The sequence below is a fragment of the Cadophora gregata genome (genome assembly GCF_030347475.1).
Source record: "Cadophora gregata isolate MNR1 chromosome Unknown scaffold_12, whole genome shotgun sequence".
NCBI classification, from domain to species: domain Eukaryota; kingdom Fungi; phylum Ascomycota; class Leotiomycetes; order Helotiales; family Ploettnerulaceae; genus Cadophora; species Cadophora gregata.
In genome coordinates, this window is record NW_026695935.1 from 509237 (window position 1) to 535750 (window position 26514).

The 26514-nt window shown below is 47.9% G+C and overlaps 11 protein-coding genes across 11 annotated transcripts; 3 read left to right on the forward strand and 8 right to left on the reverse strand.

The window, feature by feature from the left end:
- Nucleotides 1-15: 15 nt before the first annotated feature.
- ONS95_003012 (uncharacterized protein) lies at nt 16-2516 on the reverse strand. Its single transcript, XM_058496295.1, has 2 exons — nt 684-2516; nt 16-589 (listed from the first exon to the last, which is right to left on the reverse strand). Exons 1-2 carry the CDS (start codon nt 1512-1514, stop codon nt 407-409), a joined length of 1014 nt encoding a protein of 337 aa, XP_058353546.1. The 5' UTR covers nt 1515-2516; the 3' UTR covers nt 16-406.
- A 516-nt stretch (nt 2517-3032) lies between these two features.
- ONS95_003013 (uncharacterized protein) lies at nt 3033-4373 on the reverse strand (the record flags this gene model as incomplete). The annotated part of the gene is made up of 1 exon (XM_058496296.1): nt 3033-4373. One exon carries the CDS (start codon nt 4371-4373, stop codon nt 3033-3035), a length of 1341 nt encoding a protein of 446 aa, XP_058353547.1.
- Nucleotides 4374-4435: 62 nt separating this feature from the next.
- ONS95_003014 (uncharacterized protein) lies at nt 4436-6408 on the forward strand. Its single transcript, XM_058496297.1, has 3 exons — nt 4436-5173; nt 5225-5646; nt 5697-6408. The coding sequence occupies exons 1-3, from the start codon at nt 4606-4608 to the stop codon at nt 5847-5849; spliced, it is 1143 nt and encodes a 380-aa protein (XP_058353548.1). The 5' UTR covers nt 4436-4605; the 3' UTR covers nt 5850-6408.
- A 1821-nt stretch (nt 6409-8229) lies between these two features.
- ONS95_003015 (uncharacterized protein) lies at nt 8230-9704 on the reverse strand (the record flags this gene model as incomplete). The annotated part of the gene is made up of 7 exons (XM_058496298.1): nt 8230-8408; nt 8507-8659; nt 8718-8825; nt 8905-9078; nt 9152-9292; nt 9423-9483; nt 9630-9704. 7 exons carry the CDS (start codon nt 9702-9704, stop codon nt 8230-8232), a joined length of 891 nt encoding a protein of 296 aa, XP_058353549.1.
- A 1243-nt stretch (nt 9705-10947) lies between these two features.
- Nucleotides 10948-13071, reverse strand: ONS95_003016 (uncharacterized protein; the record flags this gene model as incomplete). Its single annotated transcript, XM_058496299.1, has 1 exon — nt 10948-13071. One exon carries the CDS (start codon nt 13069-13071, stop codon nt 10948-10950), a length of 2124 nt encoding a protein of 707 aa, XP_058353550.1.
- A 373-nt stretch (nt 13072-13444) lies between these two features.
- On the reverse strand, nt 13445-13609 carry ONS95_003017 (uncharacterized protein; the record flags this gene model as incomplete). Its single annotated transcript, XM_058496300.1, has 1 exon — nt 13445-13609. One exon carries the CDS (start codon nt 13607-13609, stop codon nt 13445-13447), a length of 165 nt encoding a protein of 54 aa, XP_058353551.1.
- Nucleotides 13610-13780: 171 nt separating this feature from the next.
- ONS95_003018 (uncharacterized protein) lies at nt 13781-14875 on the reverse strand (the record flags this gene model as incomplete). Its single annotated transcript, XM_058496301.1, has 1 exon — nt 13781-14875. One exon carries the CDS (start codon nt 14873-14875, stop codon nt 13781-13783), a length of 1095 nt encoding a protein of 364 aa, XP_058353552.1.
- A 664-nt stretch (nt 14876-15539) lies between these two features.
- On the forward strand, nt 15540-22006 carry ONS95_003019 (uncharacterized protein). Its single transcript, XM_058496302.1, has 3 exons — nt 15540-15744; nt 15808-17474; nt 17536-22006. Exon 3 carries the CDS (start codon nt 17827-17829, stop codon nt 21241-21243), a length of 3417 nt encoding a protein of 1138 aa, XP_058353553.1. The 5' UTR covers nt 15540-15744; nt 15808-17474; nt 17536-17826; the 3' UTR covers nt 21244-22006.
- Nucleotides 22007-22330: 324 nt separating this feature from the next.
- Nucleotides 22331-22671, reverse strand: ONS95_003020 (uncharacterized protein; the record flags this gene model as incomplete). Its single annotated transcript, XM_058496303.1, has 2 exons — nt 22331-22412; nt 22496-22671. The coding sequence occupies 2 exons, from the start codon at nt 22669-22671 to the stop codon at nt 22331-22333; spliced, it is 258 nt and encodes an 85-aa protein (XP_058353554.1).
- A 947-nt stretch (nt 22672-23618) lies between these two features.
- On the forward strand, nt 23619-24870 carry ONS95_003021 (uncharacterized protein; the record flags this gene model as incomplete). The annotated part of the gene is made up of 5 exons (XM_058496304.1): nt 23619-23771; nt 23825-24085; nt 24155-24529; nt 24578-24764; nt 24833-24870. 5 exons carry the CDS (start codon nt 23619-23621, stop codon nt 24868-24870), a joined length of 1014 nt encoding a protein of 337 aa, XP_058353555.1.
- Nucleotides 24871-25051: 181 nt separating this feature from the next.
- ONS95_003022 (uncharacterized protein) lies at nt 25052-26447 on the reverse strand. Its single transcript, XM_058496305.1, has 2 exons — nt 26416-26447; nt 25052-26305 (listed from the first exon to the last, which is right to left on the reverse strand). The coding sequence occupies exon 2, from the start codon at nt 26130-26132 to the stop codon at nt 25182-25184; it is 951 nt and encodes a 316-aa protein (XP_058353556.1). The 5' UTR covers nt 26133-26305; nt 26416-26447; the 3' UTR covers nt 25052-25181.
- Nucleotides 26448-26514: the final 67 nt, after the last annotated feature.

Consider the following 26514-nt stretch of genomic DNA (forward strand, 5'->3'; position numbering starts at 1 on the left):
TCTTTGTTAGGTTATCCCTTTTGCTTTTCAAAAACGTTCACTATTTTTCTAATACTCGCTTCCACATCGAATACAGCCTCAACGAATTTGTTGCACATCGCATTCCCAAATAAGCAAAATCCACCTGTACATTACTCAAGACCCTGTTTCCGCCGGCCTTTGCATATCATTAACTCAATTTGGGTCGATAAGCTCTTGCACTAGCATAAAGCAGGCTGTCATGTATCCCGTCTAGAGACTTAGTACTGACCTATTGAGGTGCTGCAGGTTCTAAGCTATCTAGATTTGATAATACCACCCATCTGTCTACGATCTAGTCCTCTCTATCATGGGATCTATCTCTATGCATAATTATATCCATCTCACTCCAAATCCATCACCAAACCAGATACACCCATATTTCCATCTAAAGTCCACCCCAAAGCCTCTCATCAGCAAGCAACCTCTCCATAGCTTCTCCCTCCAAAAACACCGTGACATCCACTCCTTCCTCAATCCAACTCCCACTCCCACTCCCACCAGCATCTCCCCTTACCTCTCCAGACGGAGGACCTTCCATAATTTCCACAAGACCATCAAGCGGTGGCATCTATTTCCCCAGGCCGCAAAAGTCAGCAACCCATCTTAAACAAGTAGCAAGACACCAAGGTCTCTAAAACATAAAAAGGAACCACAGAACTCACCACAGCTTCAACCCACAACGGGCTCCACCCCTCACAAAACACAACCTCGTGGACACCTGACCTGACCAACGTTGTAAGCAGGACATGTTCCCGTCCTAAACAGGCGCCCCATAATCTCTGCGGTGCAACCTCACTCGCGCGATCGTGTAGGAGCCAGGAGATTTCCTCGTGGCTGAATTTGCCTAGGTGAGACCTGATGCGTTGGGCGAGGATACTTAGATGTTCAGAATCGGAGTTGCTTTTGGTTGTGCTTGATGCTGTGGATTGGTAAAGGAAAGAGGAAGGTGGAGGTGGAGGTGGTGGTGAAGGAGATGAGATAGCAACATGACAGATCGGACTTCCTAAAAAGGAATCAGGGAGTGGTGGTGAGACGCGAGCTCGCACCCCGAAAGTGAGGTCTAGGTAGGATGTTGTGCCTGGGGGGAGGTGGCGGGAGGAAATGATGAGGGACCAGAGGTGGGCGAGGAGGGCGTCGTGTTTGGATATTTTCTCTGCTGCTTCATCTCCATTTCCATCTCCATCTCTCCTTGATTCAAGACTTGCTGCAGCATAAATGCGCAGGATTTCTTCTTTAGAAAAATGCAGAACTCTCTGCTCAACAGCCGCGTTTGTATCCCATTGCTCCCATGGGATGGGGACGCTGGGACTTAACTCCACATTCAGTTCCTGGACCGTGGTGTCGAAATCCGCGGGTTTTGGAGACGGCCATGGTTGCTTTGGGACGAATGTGTACCAATCGTATCGATGAGCTGGCAAGTTCCTCGCCTTAGCCTGTATCTCAGAATCAGGGAGCGAGTCAATAATTCCAGCAGCGTGAGAATCTAATCTCATCGGATCAAACACCGGCTTGAGTTCTGGAAGTGGAGATTCAGGATTTGCCAGTAAAGACCAAGAAATGCATGCCCAATCGTTAGCGAATCTCGAGAGAGATATTGCGTCGGCGAGACAATGCGTAATAGAGATGCCAACAGCGAGACTTCCGCAACTGAAGGTCGTGAGTTGGATGACGAGGTTGGGAGAGTTGGGATTGCTTGATAGGGAGAGTTTGGTGGAAGGTAGGAGAGTGGATGATGGGAGTTGTGACCCGTTCCACGCTTTTTGAGTGGTGCGTCGGGTGGATGCTAAGGGGAGGAAAGTGTTGAGTGGGTGAGGGCTTGTTGCGATTGTGAGGGGGACGCCGATGTCGGTTTCTCTGTTGTAGGTTATGTGGATGCGTTGATATCGAGATTTTTGAGGACCGTAGGATGTGAGGTCTGAGGTGGGTGTGTATGACAGACGACCGCACCATGGACGGTAGGAATTTAGGGTGTGGGAGAGGGATGTTGTGAGATGTGAGGTGGTGATGGTTGATGGTGAGGGTGGATAGTACCATATTGCTGCGCAGCGCGCGAAGTTTGCGCTGGTGTTGTCGAGGATTGAAAGGGGTGTTGTCGTGGGTTCCTGGAGGGATTTGGAGGGGTGGATGGTTTGCGTTGAACTGAACTGAGACGTCTAGCTTTGGGGAAGACATCGGGAGAGATGTTGTGATAAGGAATGGCTGAATGAAAGTTTTAGATGAACGTCACTTGGTGATGAACGTTGTGGATAATGTATATCCTTCGAACCATTCCCATCTCATGGAGCGACCTAGAAAAATTGACGCCGACAGTTGGCTCACATTAAGTCCTGCCTTGGTAAGCATTTCGACGCCTGTGACTGACACAACCATGATTTGACCCCATTCGCAATACAGTTGCAGTCAACTGATTGGATAATTAAGGATTTTGGGGAGAGTCGAGGTCGCGCCAGGTTATGGCCCTGCCCTGAAAGGGATGGTGACTTGCTGGGTCAGATTTATCATGATGAGTCGAACTCGATGCATGGGATGGCAAGGGGGGCCAACTTTTGTAACATATGTACTTGAACACTTCTAAACCTCTCAATCGGGAAGCTTTTGCAAACAATATGTTTTCAAAATTGAGGATTTCTTTAATTCTATATTCCTTATCGCACTTAGAATCTTCATTTCTGAACCCAAAGTTTTCCTTTTTCAGGGGGCAAATTACCCCTCTGTAACCCCACCAATACCCACTATGTATCCAAAACTTCAAAACAGCACATCCCGCCATCCTCCTCAATTCCTCTTGAGAAATTCTTGTGACAGCATTTTTCAGTAGGTAGCTTGAGGCGAGACAAGAGTGGAGGTTGAAATGGCTGTCCAGAATAGGCGATCACCAAAGTGGGATGCGACGAAGATAGGTGCAAAATGAGATGCTATAAATCCATTACTAAATTGCATGCTATTCTTGAGTGATACTGTTTGCTCATCGTCTCCGGTCTTCAATCATATTAGTCATTATCCATTAGTCATTATTCAACCCTCAATATCCATCCGTCACTTTCCCGTTCATTGTTCCCGTTCAATCCACCCCATAGTACAACGCTGCTGGCATCCAGATCTCCAAGTGTTGATGATGCAAACCATCCTCTCTGAGAAGGCACCAGATTGTGAACATCTTCTCCTTCAGCACCTTCGGCATCCGCAACTTGCATTACACTCCACTGTCCTTCTCCAGTCTCCTTTCCAAGTGCCTGCCATGTAGCATCTTTGAAACTTGCACCGGTCATTCCTCGTGGTGGGCATTGAAACGTCCAAACATCACCCCAAAACTTTCCTGCGGCATTGTGTCCATCATTACTTGGATCTCTCTCGCCAAGTAGCAACACTAGGTATTCCCTTCCCATTCCTGTCGTGATTGCTTGCAGGCCAGCTACACTTCTATTGCCAGGGAAGTTCATACTTTCTTCCTCGAAGTTCAAAGTCTCCCATTGTCCTTTGGGAATGACCGCAGTATCTTCAGAAGCACCAATACTACTGAATGTATCCAGACCCAGCTCCAGAATGTCAACTTTGCCACCCTCTTCACCTGTGCCGTTGAAACCTCCATATCGATAGATTCTATTTTTCGACACGGCAATCGATGTACCTCCTCTCGGGTTTCCAGGTGCAGCAGGAAACTCCTTCCAAGTGCGACTTCTGACATCAAATCCCCAGAGGTCATTCGTCCTACCGCTCGCCGGGCATCCAGCATGAATAAACAGCGTTCCAAATCCACCCTTCTCCTCATCTGTCTGTGCGGATTCTGCAATTGTTCCCGCCTTTGGAAGCTCAGTAGCATTGTCAATCTTTACACTCTTCATATTTCCGGGCTCAGGCTTCTCAATTGCAAGACTCGTGTGGTATGATCGTGCTTCTGGATATGGAGTACCAGGCACAGGGTCCAAGAACGACCAAGTATCCGTCCTCGTGTCATACACCCAAACTCTCCCCCTCTCCTCCAACGGTTTCATGTCCTTCCCTCCTCTTCCGCCCCAAACAAATATCCTCTCTCCAATGACCGCAGCCGTATGTCCAACTCTCTTCTCTGGCACCTCGCCTCCCGCAGTTTCTGGCTTCGCGGGAATTGTTCGGTAGTCGGCAGACGAAAAAGCATCGTAGGGAAGCGTGATAATGTGCATATCATTGTCGACTGGTTCTCGAGGATTGACTTCTCCACCAAAAATGTATGCTCGGCCTGCGATCACAGAGAGACTGTGGGATGAGCGGGGTAGTGGGGTGCTGTTTATGCGCTCCCATTTTGCTTTGACAGGGTGTGTTGATTTGAACATGCCGCGGACGGCGGCTGCCGTCGTTGCTGCTACCTCCATCATCTTGAAGGTATGTTGGAATTCAAGTGTAGGTGTTTTGGCGGTAGAATGTAGAGGATGATTGTTGTGGCATGATGAAGCTCAAGCTGTTGGTACCTGGATGGCGATGACGTAGATGGACACCGATGTTTACCCGAGGAGGCTGAGGCTTACTAAGTGCGCAGAAGGCTGAGAAGGCAAACAAAGCTTCTCTCACATCTCCAAGTGTCCCCAGCTTTCGAAGTATATCCCCATAATGCTATCACGGCTGTTCTCTAGGAACGTATTACGAGCAGTATCACAGTCCAGTCCTCGAACTCTCCCCCGGGCTCTGCCTCGAGCTTCAATACCTCAAATAGCACGACCATCAACATTTACCCCACGACGATTTCAATCGGAATGGAATCGATATCCTCCTCCGCCTCCTCCTCGAAAGCCTCAACGAATAATACATTACAGATATGACCCCAACCAGATACAGCATGCGAAACCACTCGTAACAAACGAACAAATCTTCAATGCCGTCCGAAGTCCCACCACGAAATGGTTATTCATAATATCAGCTGGCTCAGCAACAGTCTTCTACGTTGCAAACCTAGAAGAGGTCCCAGTGTCGGGCAGAAAGAGATTCAACTGCTATAGCGATGAGACAGTGGAAGCTGAAGGAATGCGGATGTATCAAATGATCATGCAAGAGAATGCACGCTCGATTCTACCAGACTGGGACCGAAGGACGAGGATGGTTCACAGGGTTATGGCGAAGTTGATTCCTAACAGTGGACTGGAAGATGCGGATTGGGAAGTCCACGTAATCGATTCGCCCGGTATGCTACCTATCAAGTCTTTGGGAGATCGGAGCTAACATATATATTCAGAATGTAATGCCTTCGTAATCCCTGGCGGAAAAGTATTTGTCTACACCGGCATCCTCCCCGTTGCCAAAAACGACGACGGACTCGCCGCCATCCTCGGCCACGAAATCGCACACAATGTAGCTAGACACGCATCAGAAAGTATGAGCAGTATGATCATGCTTGCACCTTTACGCTTCCTCTTCATCTTCCTCGACAGCACAGGATACACCATGGGATTGGGCCGCGTTTTGGGAGACATGGCCATGGATCTTGGGCTTGCGAGACCAGCTTCAAGGAAACAAGAGAGCGAGGCTGATTATATTGGATTGATGATGATGGCGAGAAGTTGTTATAATCCACAGGAAGCGGTCAAGGTGTGGCAGCGGATGGAAATTGCGCAGAAAGATCAGAGTATGCCGGAATGGTTGTCGACTCATCCTTCCGTAAGTAAGCTTCAAGTCGACGTGGAGGTTACTTTACTGACTCGACATAGAATTCCCATCGAATTAGTCAAATGCAGGAATGGCTGCCGAAAGCAGCAACAGCGAGAAGCGACAGCGAATGTGCAGTCACACTTGGATACTCCGAAGACTTCAAGTCTGCGTTCAAGGGCAACGGATGGATTGACATGTTTAAGAATGAGTGAGATGCTGATGTGTTTTTTGGAGTAGAGATCAAGTAATTGTATAATCCATGATAAGCATAGGGAGTTCGGCAGGCGGCATGGTAGGCGCTTGGAGTTACTTTTTGGGGAGTTTTGGACACCACTCAATATCAATAGAAAACTAGGCATCTTCTATCTTTTCGTTATATTTTGAGACCCATCGAGCATCTGATTTGGGAGAACCCTGTTCGTTCATGCCTTCAACTCTACCCTTTTTGGGAGTAGGCCCTCGGCTCAGTCTATGTACGATTAGAAACTGGGAGCTGGCATGTACTTAACATTGGTACATCCTCGACCTTATTCACTACTCTCATCTCTTCCAATTTCGGAAACCTCTCTCACCTACATCGGAGGTTGACGTCCCCCATATATCTCGGTACATCTCTTCAAGTACAAAAGCACCCCATTCCTAGTCAAAAGCAAACGCAACGAAAAGACTAGATCAGGTCGAAAGTCCCTTCTACTGGAGCAGCACAGTTCAATAGAGCCCACGCGTCTATTTGCAAAAGAAGGAAACCCGATGACTTTTACTGGTCTTCTGGTGATTTCTAGAAAATGTATCTTTGTGCTCCAGGGATCAAAACTCGCTTGATTTGATGCGGAAGACTTGTGGTTGCCAATTAGCATCTCGCTGTCAATTTTTGAGCAAACGGAAAAGTTTTGGTTCTCTGCTCAAGTTCATGTATTCTCAGTAGATACATTTCCAGTATTATTTGGTACGATATATGCGATCATATCATCTAGAGTACATATGCCGGAGGAGTCACCACACAATGACTTCACAAGCGACACAGCATATTGGATGGCCGGTTTTATTCTTTTTCAAGGTAGCTTGACCCCTTGATTCTTCCAATGTCTGTCGTTATATACTGAAATGCTAAGTCGCTGGACTTTAGAGCTAGTAGAGAAAGGGATCTTGTGTGGCACGGAGCTGGAAAGTATACCACGCAGCAGTAGGGTTGGGGATTCACTACTTTCTATTTTAGATTAAAGCTATTGGTGGGTGCTTCGAGGTGATTGAAGTGTATATAATAATTTTTTTCGTGTGTTTCGTTTGTCTCCAAACTCTCGTCGAGAGTACCTGTAAACAAGCCATAACTTGAAATCCTGTGAGAGCTGATCACTGCAAGACACATCCAAGGCCTTCGAATATCACTTATCTTAGGATTGAAACTTGGTTGGCGTGTCTGTCCCTCCACATGTAAACATCCTGAAGGACCTACATTTCTTGTCATGGCTGACAAGTAAATTATCATTGTCAAGAAACAGATGACTTCCAGCAAGAGATTGACAGAGCTCCTGGGCATGACAGCAGAAGGATAAAATCTAATCTTTGCATCGCTCTTGCTCTAATAATTGGTAGCCTTCGCTGCCAATCCGGCTCCAATTCCAACACTTACTTGATAATTACTCTTGTCATGGACACCATCGCAGCTGAAATGGTCATCTCTATGGAGGTCACTACTTGATTGGGCCATCTTTATTCCTCTATAATTCACAGCCTTGGTGGCGTATATATACTTCCCATATGCCGCGATATGGCAAGGAAATCATGGATTTCTGACAGATCGAGTCTTTTGCAGTGAATTGTGAAGGATATTCAAATTCTTTTTGCAACCTGCATCTATCCGAGCTAGCCGATGTTTATTCTCCAAGATACATATGGCCATATGACCTCCTTTCAACATAATGAGTAAGCTAAAAACACATCAAGATTCCCTCGCAAATCGGCACCATGGCTCTGCAACGGCCGTGCAACTGCGTTGGCGCTTTCATATGACAAGTGCTTGGTTGTCGACGATCTTGTGATCTTCGACTGGTCAATCTAACTTGGCTTATCTGAAATTATCTTTTCAAGAATAAGATATTGGACTGTGGGTCTTTAAGAAGAATGAGCACTTCACTCCTTTGGATGTTTACTTCTGGATTAAGTGAGCAACCCCGCACTGTCAAAATACCAATATCACGAAGATCGGAAGGTGACAGATGCTTAGCAGCAGTATGTAAAGTACACAATCAATGCTGACCCTAGATTCAAATTCAAAACAAATATCTCAAATCCTAGTCAGAAGTTGGGAGGAATTGCGGTGCGGGGTAATGGAGACGGGAAGGTGCACAATGAGCGATCTGACTCCTACCTGAGTCTTTCAAATAAGTTACTCTGACACATGTATATCACTTGTAGAATGTTAACCTGAACAACAGACTGTCATTTCTTGTCGCTTCCGCCCAGAAAATTTGCTACGCGATCTTCAACTCCAGATAAATGCAAAGCAAAGACCCCCCCCCCCTGAAGCACCCGTCCCACCCGTCCAGCCTCTAAATACAGCATTTTGTGATTGGCATGCCTTCAGAGCTCACGTCATGAGCTCTTGATACCATTTAGGCCAGTCTGTCCATTGAACTTTATTTCACCATTCTCATTGGCCATTTTCGTGTCGCCAGCCTCACCATCAATTATCAGATTCACAGGCCAAGCGAATTTACCGCCAAGTGGTTGACCAGCTTCTTGAGACGTGAGGTACTCGACGAGGGCGATGACTGTATGAAATTAGCTCCATTATAAATCTGGGATCCGTTTCACTGGGAATCAACTCGATTAAAAACACCCGAGGTCCTTCAAAATGCCGTTCACTTACAGATATAAGCACCAACGCCTGTGAAGATATGCCACCACCCGTGCAGCTCAAGCACAAAAGACCACGGCATTCCAATGCTGCGTTTCCAAGTAGTCAGAGACGAGCAAATGGCGTTGTCGATGTTCCAGATTCCGAAGCCGGAAATAAAGATGACTTGTTCATATCAGTCTACTGCCAAATATGCCATGACATTGTTGTGGGAAGTACTTACCACCGCCCCATATGGCGAGTTTCCTTACTTCCTTGGCGACTGCCGGATCTTCAACCCTGACTGAGATGATGGCACGGGTTTTGAGACCAACGATGACTATCATGACAGCTGCGGATCCGACATCGAAATCAGTACCTTTCCAGTTCACTCCAACACCCTAGGGCGGAGAAGCAAGACTTGCACTTACCGAACAACACAGAATGCATGGTAAGCTCATCAGTAATACAATGCCATGCGCTAAATGCAGTCATCACGCCTGCAATAACAGTTCCTGTCACAGCAGTTCTAGTGAGTGATATATCATATGTGAAGACGCGGTGAACTACAGTCGCTACTGCGACGAGCATGGAAAGATCGTCACCTATTTGGTTCAGTTAATATTTCAAAGTTTAAAATGCTCAAGACATCTGTATTGAATCAGGGGGAAAAATTACACCATTGTGTATAGTTTTTCATGGTGGCGTGGAAAATCGCCGACCCAAATCCAACTGCTGCAATCCCCAAGTAGGGTAGATTGCGCAGTTCTGCATCTTTTCTATTGGCGTTGTTTCTTATGCCATGGAAGGCATAGATAACTGTTTTCATTTAGTAAGCTTCTCCAAACACGTTTCTCGTGCCTTCTCTGCTTCCCAGCGCCGGGAACTCCCACGTGACAAATTTCCATCATACCAAAATTGACGGAACAGAGAGAAAGAAATCACTTACGATAAGTGATATTCGTGAGGGTATTGATAACTTCGGCGATGTATGGCGTAAGAATATAATCCTGGAAGGAAATATCAGCCCCAACTCATTGCCTCAATACCGTCATTGTGGGGCTACCACATGAGACGAACGCAAAAACTCACTTCTTCGCAGAAACTAGATTTGCAAAGTCAGTCCTGATTATTCAGATCAATTTTGCAAGGCCACGTACTTTGCTTGAGCATTTATCTCTCCCCAATACGGTGTATGGGAATGTTCTCTATACGGCCAAGATAGCGACATTATTGATTCGCGCCTCGGCGACTGCTGAACTTCGAGATATAGTCAACTCAATCTCTAGAAGGGACGGTTAAACGAATGAGCCCGGTAACAAAACCCTTAGAACCTAAAAAGCTTTGTAAGAAGCTTTTCGGAACAGAATTACAGAGAAAAAGAAAGAACAAGTGAAACTAAACCTACTTTCTCTCCTCATCCAATCTTCGACTTACCTGGCGCTATAAAACAAGCCCAAGCTTCTTCTTTTTCGCCTGCCAACATTTGTACTTCTGGCGTGTTTCCATGCACGTTGCCTTATCCGTTCGCCACCTACTACTGGCTGCAACTGAGGGAATAATGGGCCCGAAACAGCCCCTCTAAAGGAACGGTTCATCCTAGTAGTACGTACACCAGATCTGATAATGGAGTTGCCTTGCGTTGCTCCTGGTCATGGCCTTGATGTCGTGAGTGGCACTTCCGCAGAAAGCATGTGAGAGGTGGAGTGCGAAGTGGCTTGGGAGTTGGTTGCGGTGACCACGATGGTCCCTAGACTTGAGCGGGTCCACGCCCGCCTCCGCGATTCAGTAACTGACGACATGGAGATGCAGCTGCCAGGCTTGACGTTTCTGCAGGAAGGATCCAGATCGCTGCTGGGATGCATCGGAAGGTGATGAGATTCTGCTGATGGTTATGTTGGGCTGCTTTCAGTTGAAAGCAATTGAAGTGAAAAGTTGCAAAGTGGTGGAAACCGGCACAACACTGCTTTTTTATGCTGGGCTTTGAAGCTGGATTTGTCTGTTCAGAGTAGAGATTTCATTGGCTTGAAATCAGTTGATTGGAGATAAAGTAAGTATTTCTAATGCCTCCCAAGAAGGGTCCCTGAAAAACCTTAAGTGGTTGCGGCCATTTTTCGGGTGGAGAAGGTGTTTTGTTCTTATTTGGCGAGCCTCGGAATTCGTGTGTCCTCTTGGCATTGTCTGTGAAGCATCTTCTTTAGGCGAGTTGAATTCTGCGGCTCGTTTGTCAAGCGTTGGTCTCTTTGCAAACTCAAACGATGTTCAGAGGCGGTGTCGTTTCTTTAATATCCTAGCCATTGATTCAACGGAACGAATCCATTTGCCGAATGACGATATAAAAGAGCGCAGAATGAAATCCCAAAGAAATTTGCATTGACGTGTCTTCTACACTGCCTGAAGGGAATGTTCAGACGATACATTGACCTGCTTTATCCCCGTTTCTCTACACACTACAAATGACACGCCCAATAATATCAACTCAATAAAACAACATCTACCCCAGCTTCAGAATCATACCTAGCCCTGTATGAGGAATCGACCTCGGTGAGCTGCTTCAACGATGGCACATGCTCAAATGGCCCTCTTGCCAAGATTCGGAAGGGCCCATGATCATCCGATTCCGGCACGAGGACACCTTCCTTCATGTTCGGTACATTAAGAGCTTTGGCTAAAGCATGGGAATCTTTTCCAGGCATGCAAAAGCTTGTATCCAGTCGTACAAAGATAGAAGTATTGATGTAGGCTGCATATCTTTCTTGCATCGATAATGCTCGTTTGTCTCTAGAACTGATGCCAGCGCCGACATCCAGAAAGCAGTTATCACCAATACAGACATCCTCCGGGATAAGAGTGAGAGCTCCATTGGATAGAAGTGCCAGACGATATGGGAAGGTCGAAAGATATGCATGGGCGAGTCGGAGCAAAGTGAAACATACTCGATGCATCTTGAGTTCCCATAGTTCTGCTTCATCTCTGCCCATTGGATCGCCTTGGCAAGGTGGCACCCTCATCTTAGATGTCCTAAAGATCTTTTCAGTCACTTTACGAAGAATCACTTCCTGGAAGCTGGGGAACTCGAAATCAAGACAACTTAATCCTTCCATCACTGATGCCTTGAAATCCTCGTCCCACGTTCTTGCAAGCATTAATCCGTAGAAGTACAGCATTACTTCTTGGAATTTGGCATCCTCATCCGTGGGAACACACCTGAACCGGTAGTAAGATCTGGACTCATCTTCACTCCAATATATATCGTTATTGATGGACGCTGGAGGGAGAATTTTCTCAATAGTTCCTATCAACTTGACATGGACCATAAGGAGTGTCGACTCTGGGTGAAGCAACTGGTATTTGTAATTTTGGCGCGCTTTAGGAGCAGCTTCTGAGCCGGACACAGAGATACCCGGAGGCAAACGCTTGATGGGCTGACTCCAGTCAGGTACCCAAGATGGAAGGCCCTCGAGCACTCGGGCTGGGCTTTGCGTTCCACGTATCTGTAGGATATCTAAAGATGGCATCCATGCGAGAGCTTGGCGAGCGAATTCTGTGTATATTGTAGAACAGCTTTTCGTGTAGTCGATTGATATGGCTGCCTGAAGTCTTTTACATATTATACCCAGATGCGCGTAAATGAAGTCTCTGGCATCTGTTGCACCCAGTCCACGACGAGAGTGCAAGATCAGTAGGAGCGCTGTGACCGCATCTTCATCTGTTGCCCAAACTTTTTGCTCGTCGGTTGCGTATCTGTTCTTCATACTGCTCATTCGAAAGAGGTTCATGTCTGTCAATGGTTGTATACCATCTTCCGTGGCAGACTCTAACATCCTGGGGATATATTTGGCGAGAACGTCCCATTTGCAACGTGAATTCCCGCATTGAATCCATGGGTCAGCTGATAGTACCAGCTCCTGCAGTGTCCATACTCTTGTGAACCAAGGGTATGTTAAAAGATTCAAAAGCCCTTGCTTGCCTTGGCTGTAGGACGCTTCTGTCTCCAAACTGACAAACGCTGGGCGAGGCGGAAGCGACTTGATTGCCTGAATGAGTCCTTGAGACTGCTCCGTTGCCAGACCCAAGAAGATAATTGTGTGATTCGCAACTTCATAAATTAGGCCCATCTGCGCAACCTGGATGTTTTTCTCCGACACATCCTGTTGATTGATGCATATCCCATCTGCCCAGACACGTATGGGTTTGTCGGATTGGCGAATATATCGAAGGGCAAGATCCAGCGATGCCGTGATATCCAGGGGCATTCCATCAACGGAGATTTGTATTTTATGGTTTGTGTTGCCCCACACGTACGAGAGTGCAGTATATTGTTCAACGATATCGTCATGGCACGCTTGCAAAGTCGTGGAGATCAGGGAGCATCGGACGGGCGCATCGATGTTGTGGTCGGGCTGGAGAGCAATCAGACGCAAGGCGCCTGGCTCTGTGAGCTGGTCATACTGGTATGATTTGGGAGACTCCATAACCAAGGGACGTGATCTTTCACGGCGAGTTTTCCAAAATGCGTTAACAACAAACGAATTTGTTGAAGGGAGTCTCGTCAGACCAGCAGAGATAGCAAAGTGTTGTAGCCGCCCGTGAGACATTTCCTGATCCGAGACATATTGAGAATCGTCAAAGGAGATCCTTCCCGCTGTACGAGGCCCGAACAGCCTGACAGCACACAGCAACCCTGCAATATTACAGGAAAAACTACCTGAGTTGAAGTTACAATAGGAAGTCAGAGCTTTAAAATTTCAGACCTGTCTCGCAAATCCAATTCATTGAGTAAATCGGGATTTTTCCAACGTGTCACGAGTGTTCGATTGAGGACTTCTCAATCCGCTCACGACGAGGGTCTTCCGAATTACAAATGCTAGAGACAAATTCCTCTTCGTGTTCAATTTCTTAGACCACGTAGAGATATCGCACAGCTCTGCTTTCCAGGATTACAATGATCTCACGATCTTCGGGGTCGGTTCAGTTCGAGCCCGAACCATGCTCAAACTCATCGTCCGATCCTGCTGAAGTTACATACTCATCCTCATTGTGCAGCTGATCCCCAATCTCAATGTACTCCTCGATCCCCCTCAACACCTTCAGATTTGGTAACAGTTCCTGTCGTCGTCGAAGCACTTCTGCCATCTCCCCGTTTTCGGTATGTCTGTATCCCACAATTTCAAGTTCTTGCAGAGTAGGAGGAAACCACTCAACCAAAGTTTTGCCTGAAAGTTCGGCGAATTTCAAGGCAAGTTTGATGCCGATGCGGAGATGTGTAAGATAAGGGAAATACGGCTCGCTTCTCGTCATTCCTTCTCATCTCTCTGTTTTCTTTCTGCTGTCTTCCGATGTCAGAGTCTCTGTGTCGGAATTTCCGTCGTCTGGGTCTCTGATACAGGCTTCATTTCGCTCCTTGTCCTCTCCTGTATCCTCCCCCCACTTCATTTCCTCAATCCAGTCCTCCATTTCTTGTTGCAGGCTACCATGAGCCTGATTCTCAACATCGATATCCATCCTCCGCATCGTTGACCTGTGCAGCGTAAGAGCCTTGGCTACCTTTGGTGACGTCCAGCCTATAATCCCACCATCCCCCGACCGTCCGCCGAATTGATAACTGAAAGCCTCCAGCGCTGTGGAAAAGTTGATGATGTTTGAAACACAGGTACCAGAAATCTCGCAGTGCTTCAAATGGATCTCCCGAACTGCAGAAACCTTGCTAGGTATCACCTCGTATCCACCACCGTCCTCTATCCCGATGCCCCCAACACCCCTCGATTTCATAACAGCAAGCTGGGGCAAGTTGGCGTAAATCTCAAATGCTTGCCAACTAATGCCATCCCAGGCTGCAGAACTAAAAGGAGCTTCTGGGCAAATTTCAAGACGCTTGACTGAGATGGAACCAAAAATTCCGTTTTTCGCTCTTTGGACGGCCTTTCCTACAAATGGTGGGTCATGTATCTCGCCAACCACCCAATGCTCGACATTTGGTAAGATGGGCAGAAGAATAGCTACTACCGCATCGGGAAGTAATTGGTGGGAGCTGCGCTGGTTAAAGCCTGGCGATTTCGTCGTCATGAGACGTTTCAATAATTCTGTTGCGTCTGGCTCGTCCCATTTCTGCTCGGCGATAGCTGCCCTGAATGTCTTCTCCTTTACGCGCTCTTCGTCTGTCGTGGCTGTGTATGGAAATGCTTCGGCTGGGTAAGACGCCCAATGCGAATAGGTCAAGGTAACCCTCCGCACGTATTGTGCTATTTTCTGATTCTGGAGTATAGACAACGCGAAATTCTGAATGGCGGAGAGGTTGGATCGATTGTCTATTTTGAGATGCGAGAACCTTTTGACCAGTGCAGGATCGTGCTCTAGCTCTTGAGATGCTGGCATCTTGGCCATATTTGGACCGCTATCCATTTGTATGTTACGGTGGACGGATAGATTTATTGATCTTCAATTTTTATTGCGTCAAAGTTGAGCAATGGATAGCGCATTGGAAGAGAATGTGAGATGGGCTCCTTACGTAAACAACGCTAGCCCACAATCTGATGCCTCGCGGTCGATTCGCCTGTTTTATGAGGCATAATGTTCCCGGAAATCATTCAGCGCTCCCAAGTTTCTCTCTACGCTGACTAGATATCTATCATTTCCGAGTCTATTTGAACCTCATCTCAAGTCTTAAGATACCTGTCTTAGTCCAAAGGTTCCTTCTCTAAACACACAAGCGAGCCAATCCGGCAAATGAAGAGACGACCATGCCGCAAACAGTCAAGTGGCCAACCCTAGCGTCCCTTCCCCAAATGCTCTCCTTCAACTTCAATTTGAACATCACCACATCTCGTCTTTCCTCTTCATTCGTTACAAACTTTCCTAGAGACAATTCAACCCTCTGAGCCTATTCTCGCGAAAAGCGATCAGGTTAAATGTGAGTACAATTGCTTCCTTCTTGATCTTTCACGTATCGCAGATGGAACAATGTCGAGGAACGAAGCCTTCAAATTTTTGCAGTGCGAATCGCAGGATTCAACTTTATTGAGGCAGTTTCTCTTCATCAAAGATTCTTATCTTCTTCAAGCAAATTCCTGCCTTGAATTGCCCAATGGATGTCATTTGCTGCTCGGCGGAGCTGTGAATCAATCCCCGTTGTTTGTTTGCTTTCCCTGTTCAAAGAGAGAGATTTGTAGGACGAAGCTAACGAACCTATCAGAGAAACTCTGAGCTTCTCAGACATATCATCCTCGGTACTTCGATATAACACCTAATCAACAACAAACTTGTAACTCGAGGTAGCCCAGCTCGACTCCACAGTGCTCAAGAATTAAGAAGACAACGAATACCAAGCTAATCAGCCCCAAGTCAGATCAAGATGGCACCCAAAGCCTACGAAACCCGCAACACTCTTCACCACATGCTTGCCAAACGCGAGGACAACTGGGCCGCCCGCGAAGCTGGAGTTGTGGTCGTCTTCTGCATTCTCGTCATCGTCGCATCTGGTCTGACCGGTCTCTGCATCTCGAGGGCTTTGAGTCGACGAAAGGGCAAGCGTCAGACTTCGCATGTCTAGCTTAGCAGCATGCCATTGTCTTGATCCTCAAAATTGAGGTGGACATGCATGCATGCCTTGACAAGATACGGCTTATGCGAGCTACCTGGCGTTGGAGAATGCTGTGAAGATCAGTATGGCCGGGTTTTGGCGCTTGGAGTATGGGCTATGGAGTATATGGTTTGCGGCGCAATGGCTGGTACTCGATGCGGTAAACCACCATTCTCTTGCTGTTAGGCGTCCGTATTCTGGCTACGGTAGGAGTTCCTCGTGTTGCTAGTCAATGGACCGAAAGCTTTCCCAGGTGTTGTTCTGGGATGCACTAGGTGCAGTCTTCCAGCCCTGCAAGTCTCAGTATTTGATGGTTTGCTTGTTTGAAGGGGTTGATAGACTCAAAGGGCGCTCAAAATTTGTTCTGGCCGTTACTCCGGTGAAAATCTATCCAAGTCGGATTTTCATTTGTCGCTTCCTCCTCTGTTCTGTTAATACTTCTGCTTTGGGCCGACCAAGTGGGTCTGCTGAGGCTTTACCAACAAGGCTGCACTTCACTCATTCTCCTACCTTCGATTTCAGTTTTAGTTGGTCTTTTAGGACTTTTCTTTCTGTTCTGCTCGTCACTTCTAGAAAATGTGTCTTGTTTTGACAGCTGGAAAACTTTCCACGTCTCTAAGCGAGCCGGAGATTCAGCATTTCCCTCGATCCCGAAAATTGTCATCTGGGCGACTACTGTCACCTCTTTCTTGGCTTCTGTCTCATTTTCGCATTATTAGCCTAGTGGCTCGCTTCTGTTGGGCATCCTATGCAAGCCATGTTGAAATCGTTCAGCCTCAAGGCATCCACACTTAGTAACACACCTTCTTTTGTCGGGCTCACGCTTCTCGCTAACGATTCTTATATCATCAGCAACGGGTGCCAGATACCCTTATATTTTACCAGCCTCGCAGGCATCATCAAGGCAATCGTTCCCATGACTTTCTTATCTTTCCCTGCCAATATCCTTGCCTCACTCCTCTTCTCAGCCAATTGGACTCGAGGCGAATGAAAAGGCGACCCGAGCCGTCTGAATTGGGCCCGCAGCCTCGAAGTCGAGGCACGGCTGCATTCAAGTTGCATGGATAACCAATCCCGCAGCCAAGGAAACAGTGCAAACGCCTCGCGGTAATGAAGTTCAAACGAATCGGCATCGTTTCCCCTGTTCGCTTAAGGGGATAAGCTTGGGCTTGGTCAGGAGCTTTATGAGGAGTCACTCTTCGGCAACCATCATGGAGCTCGCGCTCGCGCGGCCTGAGCTTGCAACCTCTTTTGTGTTCGACTTGACCCCACCCAGGCCCTCTTGCGTAGACTTGTCAGCGTCGTGCCATCACCGTGCCTGCGTTCTTTCCCATTAAAATTGTACTTGGTATCCGCGCGCCCTATTATTAACGACTTGCGAATTTTCTGCGTCCTGGTCGGCCAATCCGTCGGAGAAAAGAGGTGCGTGAGGCTGCAGGCGATCAGCTATCTGGACCAGCTAAATACTAACTGGAGATGGCAGCCTCAGAATTGCGATGCACCCGGTTTAACTCGATAGCGACGCGTCGTTCGCCTTACAACACCCGATTGTCTATTTACACCCAATTGGATATATATATGGGAGGCGATTTCCTCGCGATCGATGCTGGAGAGCTGGATAGCTGGATAGAAACGAGATAGCCGCCGGCCTGCCAGCGCACCCGCCGGTTCGAACATCTGCCCTCAATGCGACACAGCCTTGGACGAGGCCCTCCCTTCCTCGATCTTTACTCCGCCTGCAATTCCATTTTACTGTAATTGCGACATCTTGCCCATGGCTGCTCAGCATCTCCTTACGGGAAATAATACTCCGCTCTTGAATAGACATACGAATGATGAGGATCCGATTGAGACGAGGCTTCCGAGTGGGAGGTGCAATTATACGAACCTCAGTGTAGGAGGTAGCGCGCCAGTGTGTGGATGTCGTCGATTCTGGGACAAGGCGCTGGCAACTCCGAGATCAACCTTTGGGGATAGTACACCCAGATCACAACCCAGGTCAGGATTTTGTATGTGTGAACATCATGCTTGCTTCCATGATGATGGTCCACAGAACCAGGTTGGACAAGCCTCTGTCGATGTTCCTATGACAGATGCGACACCAACCATCGTTCAGAATGTACCCATTAGAAAGACTCATTCTGCACCCGATACAAGGGCGGAGGTAGGGGGCCAGGACTCCATCCCGGATACTCTCCAGTGGAGCCGTTATATTCATCCGGGGCCCGTTACAAGTCTTCCTGCCATTCCATCTCAATGTTTGCTTCCGTCTGAAAATGGATCGATGACCTCTGGCAGCCAAGGTGCCTCCATCCGCCCTTCTGGTCTGGGACTGCGAACTGTCAATCCCGTACCTATAATCACTTCTGGAAGTGCCTTTCACAGACGGCATCCTGTCAATGAAAAGAGAATGCAGCTTTACGAAGATACCAATGGTAATGCTTTCTTGCAAAGCCTCACCGAAGCCGCGACTCCAAGTGCTAGGGCCTCCCAGGACCCAGTGACAGATGCTGATCTTCTGAAAGACGTCAATAATGTTCGCGATGCTCTGAACAATTTCACTCAACAATCTGGAAAGGCCATTGCAAAGGATGACCAATCTCAGCGGCAAATCAAGCAATCTGGATCCGCCCCAGGGCCGCTGGTGCTAACTCAAGCTGAAGGCCCTGACGAGGACTCTCTCATCCCTCGACTCCGGCACTTGGTCAATGATCTCGCAGATTACCCCACCAAGATCCAGAATCACGAACACCGTCTGGACCTTTTGGAGAATACCTCCTTCTCCCATGCCGCTATCGACGATCTGCAGGACGCGGATGACCGCCTCGACAATCGGGTCTGTGAAGTCGAGGAAAGGCTTCGCGATGTCGAGAAAGCTCAAGCTGCACTTAATGACGCTAGTAGCGTGAGTAGTCGACAGCTTGTCAATGCTTCATTTGACTCCAGAGCTTCTGTCACTTCTACCGCCTTGATCGCTTCAGCGATGGACCGTCTTGACTCTTCTCGTGTCGAGGCACTTGAAGCTCAAGTTGCCGAACTCCAAGCTGCTGCTCTACCATCTCATGCCCACCCTTGGGAAGTTGAGGTTGTTTTCCTGCCGTTTGGATCACGCCTCATGGGTATTTGGTCTGGGCAGCAGTCTATGAGTCAACGGTCAAGGCTCAACAGCACGCAGACAGATGAGTGGACGCAGACACAGAATAACTCAATGGCTGCTGCTCAGGCTTGTCTCACTGCTCATGATCAGGCTTCCGCGTGGGAAAGATCCGCTACAGATCTTGCTGATCATGATACATCTTGGCTGATGGCCAGAGCATGTGGACTTCGGAGTAGGGTCGACGAACGACTTCGAAGTAGGGGTCTTGTCAGGTTGATCAGAATTCTAGGCGCTGATGCAAGGGATGTCCAATCTGCGATGCTGAAAGCTTTCGGAGATCTGCCCGATGTCCTCACTGAGGACCCATACACTCAACACGATGATGAGAACACTAGTATGGTACCGTCAACCCTCAAAAACTATCTCGGCCTGTCAGCACCTTGGATTCCTCTACGAAAAGTTCACAAGGACTCATGTCTTCGCTACTTGACTCCTGCTGAGATGGTCACGCCTGCTCTTTGGACGGTCCCATTCTTATCCGCCAGTGTTGCTATGCGACACTCCGGAGTTCGTCGACTCTATGTCACTCAACGAGACAGCTATATCCAACAGCTTGGCTACAACAATGCCGACTGGACCTGGCAGAAACTCCGCCAACTTCCTAGAGTGTACCCAGACCAGTCCAGTTTCAATCACACTCCTGAAGCCGATGCTCACGAGCCTTGTTGGGAATTTGATGAACGACTCGATCCACCTCATGAGAGCATCCACTCCTCTTTCGCATCTCAGATCTCCTCTCTCAGCATCCGCTCTGTCGCTCATGACCACCAAGATGAACATTACAACCCGGCTTCACCATCTGATCATTTCTCCTCTGCAGCTGCATCGCCTAATGCTTCTACAACACCTACATCTATAGCGGCGCCACGTGCAGCACCCTTATCTCCACTCAAAGAACGGAATCCATTTAGACCAGTCCATACACGCACCACATCAATGCCACTCCCAACCACAGTCCCCACCAAATCCTCCCAGCACGCCGCGACCAGTCACGCCCCCACGGTCAAACGCCGCATCGCTTCGTTCGAGCACGAAACTCAGTCCTCGCCCTCTCGAGCCCCTTCTGCTCCGGTTTTCAACACCCATCCACCCCCCAACCTCAACCTGAACAACCTCAAACGCCGCCGCATCTCACGCTCTCCCTCACGTCCGCGCGACACACCCCGCTATTCCACTGGTCCGCCCAGTCCCTACGCATTCTTCGACGAAGTGAATACTAAGCGCGAGGAAGGCATGACTCCTTTCGCTTATGCAACGCCGTATAGTAACGCACCCTATGTAGAGCGTGCAAGGACAAGGAGTACGACCAGGAGTAGTATTGGGATCTACGAGGATGGGGATGGTGAAGATGATTTTGGCTTCGGTCTTGGTGCTGAAGGCGTCAAGGATAGAATGAGAAGGGATGAGGACGATGGGAGTACAACGGATGATTTTGGCTTCGGTCTCGGTGCTGAAGGCGTCAAGGATAGAATGAGAAGGGATGAGGACGATGGGAGTACAACGGATGATTTTGGCTTCGGTCTCGGTGCTGAAGGCGTCAAGGATAGAATGAGAAGGGATGAGGACGAGGGGAGTACAACGGATGATCTGAACGCTGATGATCATGAGCAGAATGACGAAGATGAGGAAGGAGATGGTGGCGAAGCGAATGCCCTCAGCGATTTCGACTCAGATTATGCTGGTGAGGGAGATGAAGGTGGTTTCGGACAACCAAGACAGGGCGATGATGAGTGGGAGGGTGTGCAGGATGATCTCGATTTCAATCATGAGTACACACATACCAACAGCTATGATCCCCGTCTTCTCCCTGCCGGCAAAGTCGTTCCTTCTGGTTCGAGACTTCGGCACGAGGGACATGAGACGGATGATGTTGATGACCAAGCGAGCGATGCCAGCAGTGTTCCTTCGGAGTACCCGAGTCGTCAGCCTGATGGCATGTTTGATTATGATCCCGGATCTGGGATAGGCTTTGGTTCAGGTGCTGGTGCTGGGAAACCGGGCTTCCGGATTCATGTTGATGAGGAAGCTGAGTAGGTTGTGTCCCGGTGCGGGAGGAGAGTTCAAGGAAGGGGAGTGTGTGTATATTTGGATACGATACCGTATGAAGAAGACGTGCTCCTTACGCATACGACTTGGCATACAGCTTGCTGCTTTCGATAATTGGGATTTTGGATTTAATTAGGAGTTGAAGCCAGAGTTACGGATTTGATACCAGCGTTGGCGTTTCTGAATATTGCCCTGCGAGTTTGATTTGTTTCCATTTTGACGCAATTTATTTCTCCTCTATTACATTCGAATTTTGCAGCATCTCTTTGTTATCTCTTCATCTAGCAGACTTTGTTGGGGCTTGGCTCATTTCGCTGTCATTTGCTGAGGGGCTAACGAGTGGGAGAAACGTAGACAGCCAAAAGATCATCAGATTGGACTTGCAACGAGCGCGGCGATGTTAGACTATTTCACGGAGTTTGTTTATCTATGAGCGGTCGAGCGAGAAAGAAAGAGATCACTCCGCTTCTTGTATTCTAGATAGGCTGTGCCACGATACAGGATGCAGGTATACGCACATATGGAGGGGTTGGAAGAACAGGAACAGACGGGAAGACGGAAGAGGGCATGGATATCAGCATCTCTATCTCCAATAAGAAATTATGTCAATGGTGGCTTCTTCTGTTTTACTTTTCTGTGTGTGTACTTGATCAAAGTGTGAGTGATGCTCTTCTTGCGCCGTCTTGTTGCGTGTTGTGGTGTGTCACAACATTGTTTCGGATCCGTCGATGTTGAGAACTCAAGTCAGGAGCTCAAATTTGATGTTTTGCTCATTGTGCTTTAAATCCGTGCCAGACTCCAACTCTTTGTCGTGAACTTTCGAAGACGCAGCCTCTCATGATATCAACTAAATAGAACACTTCTGAGTCATTTCTCTCTCATACACTGTTTTTCTTGTATCTTCTGAAAAAAGAAAGAGTGTGGACACTTTCTTTTTGCTGAAGAACAGGGAATCAGGTATTTGTGCCGTTGGTTCCGCACGGCGGCGGAAACTTGCTTGCGATGGCGGCATTTATCGATGCTGAGTGACAGCCGGGACAAAGACAGAGCTATCTATCTGTCAGCCCCTCCTTACTTATTGCCTACAAACGACATTGTTTCGTGCGAGCTGGTTTACCTTCTCAGCCCCTGTCAAGTTACTTGCACTGTTCTCGTATCTGAAGCATTGTTAGCAAATACAGTGTTTATTTGGGAGACTAGAAGGAGATCATGGCTGCGAGAGGGTCCGAGTCACACCTACGTTACACAATTGATCAGATCCTCTCTCGTCCCTCTCATAGCATTCTGAGATATGCACAAATTTGAGTTGATCACATCCAGACAAGCGTACACGCCTTTTGGACATCCATCCACAACCGTCTGTGCAGCGATACCTACGAGTACGGCATACAGCGCGAGCGGGGTGTTGATTCGCATTTTTGAAATGTAGGTTGAGCTCGTGTTGATGAAAATCAAAGCTGATGGTTAGAAGTTCACGAGATTTCGTATCTATATGTTCGATCGGCTGCCACTGTAATTTTTTTCCATCCGAGATATCCATAATCGATATTTGGCAATTTTGAAATAACCCACCGTCGGTAGCATGAACCAGGCGTGCTGTCATTGTCTGCTTCGATACTTGGCACTCGGCAATTGACATACTTCGCAATATAGCCATTCTGGGAGGCATTTACTTGATGACTATTCTGCAGGTCTTAGAACTCAAAGACTCTTTGGGAGCCCTGCAACCCCAAAAATGAATCGTTGAGGATGACGTCTACGATGCTTAGTGCTTCTTCGACAGTGGGGTTGAAATTCATCTCTGTACAGAAATTGATAAATCATCTGAATTTGAAATGCAATGATCAGCACTCTATCATGCTCCAGTGCAACTCAAGCTCCTTGTATCGTTGAACAGCCTGTTTGTTGAACTTCGGCAGTTGCAGCCCACATATTAAGCGAACGACGAGCAGATCATGTTGTTTGGCTTGAACCGGGTGTGCAGCCTAAACAACAGAAACGGCCACAAAGCAGTAATCGGGTACTTTACACCAATCGGGACTGAGAAATGATCTTTTTTCCTAGACCCGGCGTGTTTCTTTCTATGGCCGTCAAGGTTGCGCATACCCAATGCCGAGATTGCATCCGATTAACCTCTATCAAGTAAACAAGTCCAAACAGGAAGAATACACATCGGAATCAATCATCCGCAGTCATCAGTCCGCAGTAATCACTGTCAAATTTCGACAGTTAACTCTCAGTAAGTTATTGGAAGTCACAAACGTCGCAAGAGACTATGCTCTGGGAGTTGATGTAGAATCCACATTTTCAGATCGCTTCTGTGCTCAAACTCCCTCAATAGTGCGGCGAAGATCAAAGACACTATGCAGTGGCCATATCTCTTCGTTCTGGTTCTTACCAGTCCGAGTATCGCATTGATTCGATTTCAGTGCTCCCAACTCGTCACACAAAGACTCGATCCTCTGGTCAGCCCGGGACAAATTCCATCCCCACATGTCCATCAAATCGTCGGAGGCGTACGTCCAGCTTCCCATTAAAATCAATCATCGAGTATCACTAAAATCGACAGAACTCATTCAACGCAACGATGGATTATGCAAAGGATATGCCTGGCGAATCCTCATGCACCACATGCCAAATGAGTGAAGACTTCTCCAACTATTGGACGGCTATTTTGTACTTCAAAGCGAGAAATGGGACGTATAAGCGCGTCCATCAACTTGCCAATGCTGGGTTCGAAGGTGCTGCTGGTGGAGGCATGACTGTGTATTATATGCAGGACCCGCTCTACGATACGGCTCAGAAATCAAAGGTTCAGGCTTTCCAACCTGTTAGTATTTCAACCTCCCTCATTCGACACAATCATGACTGAAGAGGTTGTCTAACAATATCTCCACAGGGCTTCCGCATGTTCATCGGCGACGTCCAAGCCCATAGTCTCGCCGACGCAGCACGTTTTCGCCAACTCACATACACCTGCCTCGACACGATGGCGTCCCGGGAACACGAATCCCTCGCCTTCCCCAACCGTATCTGCGCAGCTGGCATCATGGCATCCCTCCGCTTCCCAACCTGCTGGGACGGAAAAAACCTCGATAGTCCAGACCACATGTCACACATGTCCTACCCCGAGACAGGAACTTTTGAGAGTGCCGGACCCTGTCCTGCGAGCCATCCTGTGAGGACTTCGCAGGTGATGTTTGAGGTTATTTGGGATACGAAACCGTTCAATGATAAGTCTATTTGGCCTGAGGATGGCAGTCAGCCGTTTGTGGTGTGTATTTCCCTGTCGAGAAATGTCATCGTACTAAAAATCTGGCAGTGGTCATTCGGTGACAGGACAGGGTATGCAAATCACGCCGATTACGTGTTTGGTTGGAAAGACGATTCGTTGCAGAAGATTCTTGACACCCCTTGTTATGTCAACTGCAATACTGCGAAGACTCAATCGATTGCCGACTTGAACAGATGCTCCCAGAATGTGGTAGTGGAGGAGGATATTGATGGATGTAAGTACTCCAACCCCAAACTGTCGTCGGCGTGACGGGATGGCGTTAACAACCAGACAACATGACAGGGTTGACCGAGCTTCCTGGCGGCCACAAAGTAATGTAGAATGTGTCAAGAGAGTTTACAGACTTTTGGTCGATTCCTTGTTTGAGAAAATTACTTCGGTGTTGCACCCATGTCAGCTTTGCTGTCGCATTGAAAATGCCATGTGAGACGTCGATATATGAGAGACGAGCTCATCTACCGTTAGTCAAATTGACCGATCTAAATTTATGGAGATGAGACTGCTCTCATTTTTTAATTTTTCGTACTTGAAGTACAATAATAGAGGAAAGTATCTCGAAGTGACCAAACTCCTCATCTTGCCACAAGTGCCTCTACTGGTTAAGCTAAGTAGCATTACATCTACGACAAACCTAAACTCTGCTCATGGTGGATTTTACCAATTCAGCAACAGCATCTGGTTCTGTTAGATGCGGATTGTGTCCACTGTTCTCCGGTCCTTGAACAACTTTGTGGTTGGTAGATAGTTTCGTTGCTTCACTCTGGAGTCTGAAATCTATTTCTCCAAAATTCGCAGCCCACCTCTTAAAATATGCCACCTCGTCCGGGGTCCCAAAGCCTCGAGAAACTGCAGTGTCATACATCATGCTAAGGTCTCTTCCGTTGGTGCCCACGAGTATGCTAACAGGCTTGGCTCCTAAGAGAGGTTCCTGTCTGTCAAGGGGATGATTCGCTGCCAACAATGGAAAGCTGAGCGCATACTCGGCATTTTCTGCCTTGGCTTGTGCTTTATGCCCGTCTCCATTCTCGTCTTGCAGATATTCAGTCCACTCGACGGGAAGCATTCGATGACGACTCTCAATTCTCAGCGTCTTAGGGTAATCGATATCAAAAAGGTTGACCCATTCAACAAACACCCGCCAATCCAGAATTTTCAGAGTATGTTCATTATTGGCTTCCACGAGGACTAGACCAGAGAAATTGCCGGGCGGAGAAGTTGCAATAAACTGCTGGGCCAAGACTCCACCCCAAGAATGTGCGATGATGAGAAAAGGAGGTTTGATGTGGGTCACCTCCAAGAGTTTCTTCAAATCTCGGAGGATATTGCACATGTTTGGACGTCGTTGTGATGGCTCGCTTTTCCCAAGTCCAGCTCTGTCGTAGATGACGACTCGCATGTGAGGACGGAGGAGACGTACGACCGCTGCCCAGGATGATGCACAACAGCCCAAACCCGGGATGATGAGCACGATTGTTTGGTTGGGTATCCGATCGGGGCCGCAAACTTGAAGGTAGAGACGAGTTGTGCCGATATCAACGAGGCCGTTCTTGTCACCGGTATTCCAGTCGGTCTGTTGTGCCATGTTTGGGTATGATTGGAGGTACAAATATGCTCTGATGAATTGTTTTGAGATGGATTGTATTGAATCGTCACTTTGTAGACCGAAGTCCTAATAGCACAGGAAGTGTTGAAGGTTAGAGAAGGAGGTTGATCGTGGAGGTCGTTCCTGCATTCGGCTCGGTAAGGCTGACCGACCTATGGGGAAATGTAAGCGACGATCCTGTGAGGACAGGACAGAGACGGGAAATAGAATATGACTTTTCAGATAGTGCGGGGGGGGGGGGGGGGGGGGGGGGTATAATTACGTTGTTAGAGAAGCGGGACGCGGCTCTGATCTCTTCTTTGCCATATTCCAAAGTATCTGGCGACACGTCTCGCCTTGTATTCTGAATATCCCTGTGTTG

Coding starts and splice junctions, on each gene's coding strand:
- ONS95_003022 (XM_058496305.1), bottom strand. CDS start 26,132: ATGGCACAACAGACCGACTGGAATACCGGTGACAAGAACGGCCTCGTT.
- ONS95_003019 (XM_058496302.1), top strand. CDS start 17,827: ATGGCTGCTCAGCATCTCCTTACGGGAAATAATACTCCGCTCTTGAAT.
- ONS95_003012 (XM_058496295.1), bottom strand. CDS start 1,514: ATGAGATTAGATTCTCACGCTGCTGGAATTATTGACTCGCTCCCTGAT. Junction 590..683: donor CGTTGTGGGTTGAAGCTGTG/GTGAGTTCTGTG, acceptor CTGGGGAAATAG/ATGCCACCGCTTGATGGTCT.
- ONS95_003014 (XM_058496297.1), top strand. CDS start 4,606: ATGCTATCACGGCTGTTCTCTAGGAACGTATTACGAGCAGTATCACAG. Junction 5,174..5,224: donor CCACGTAATCGATTCGCCCG/GTATGCTACCTA, acceptor ATATATATTCAG/AATGTAATGCCTTCGTAATC. Junction 5,647..5,696: donor GGTTGTCGACTCATCCTTCC/GTAAGTAAGCTT, acceptor GACTCGACATAG/AATTCCCATCGAATTAGTCA.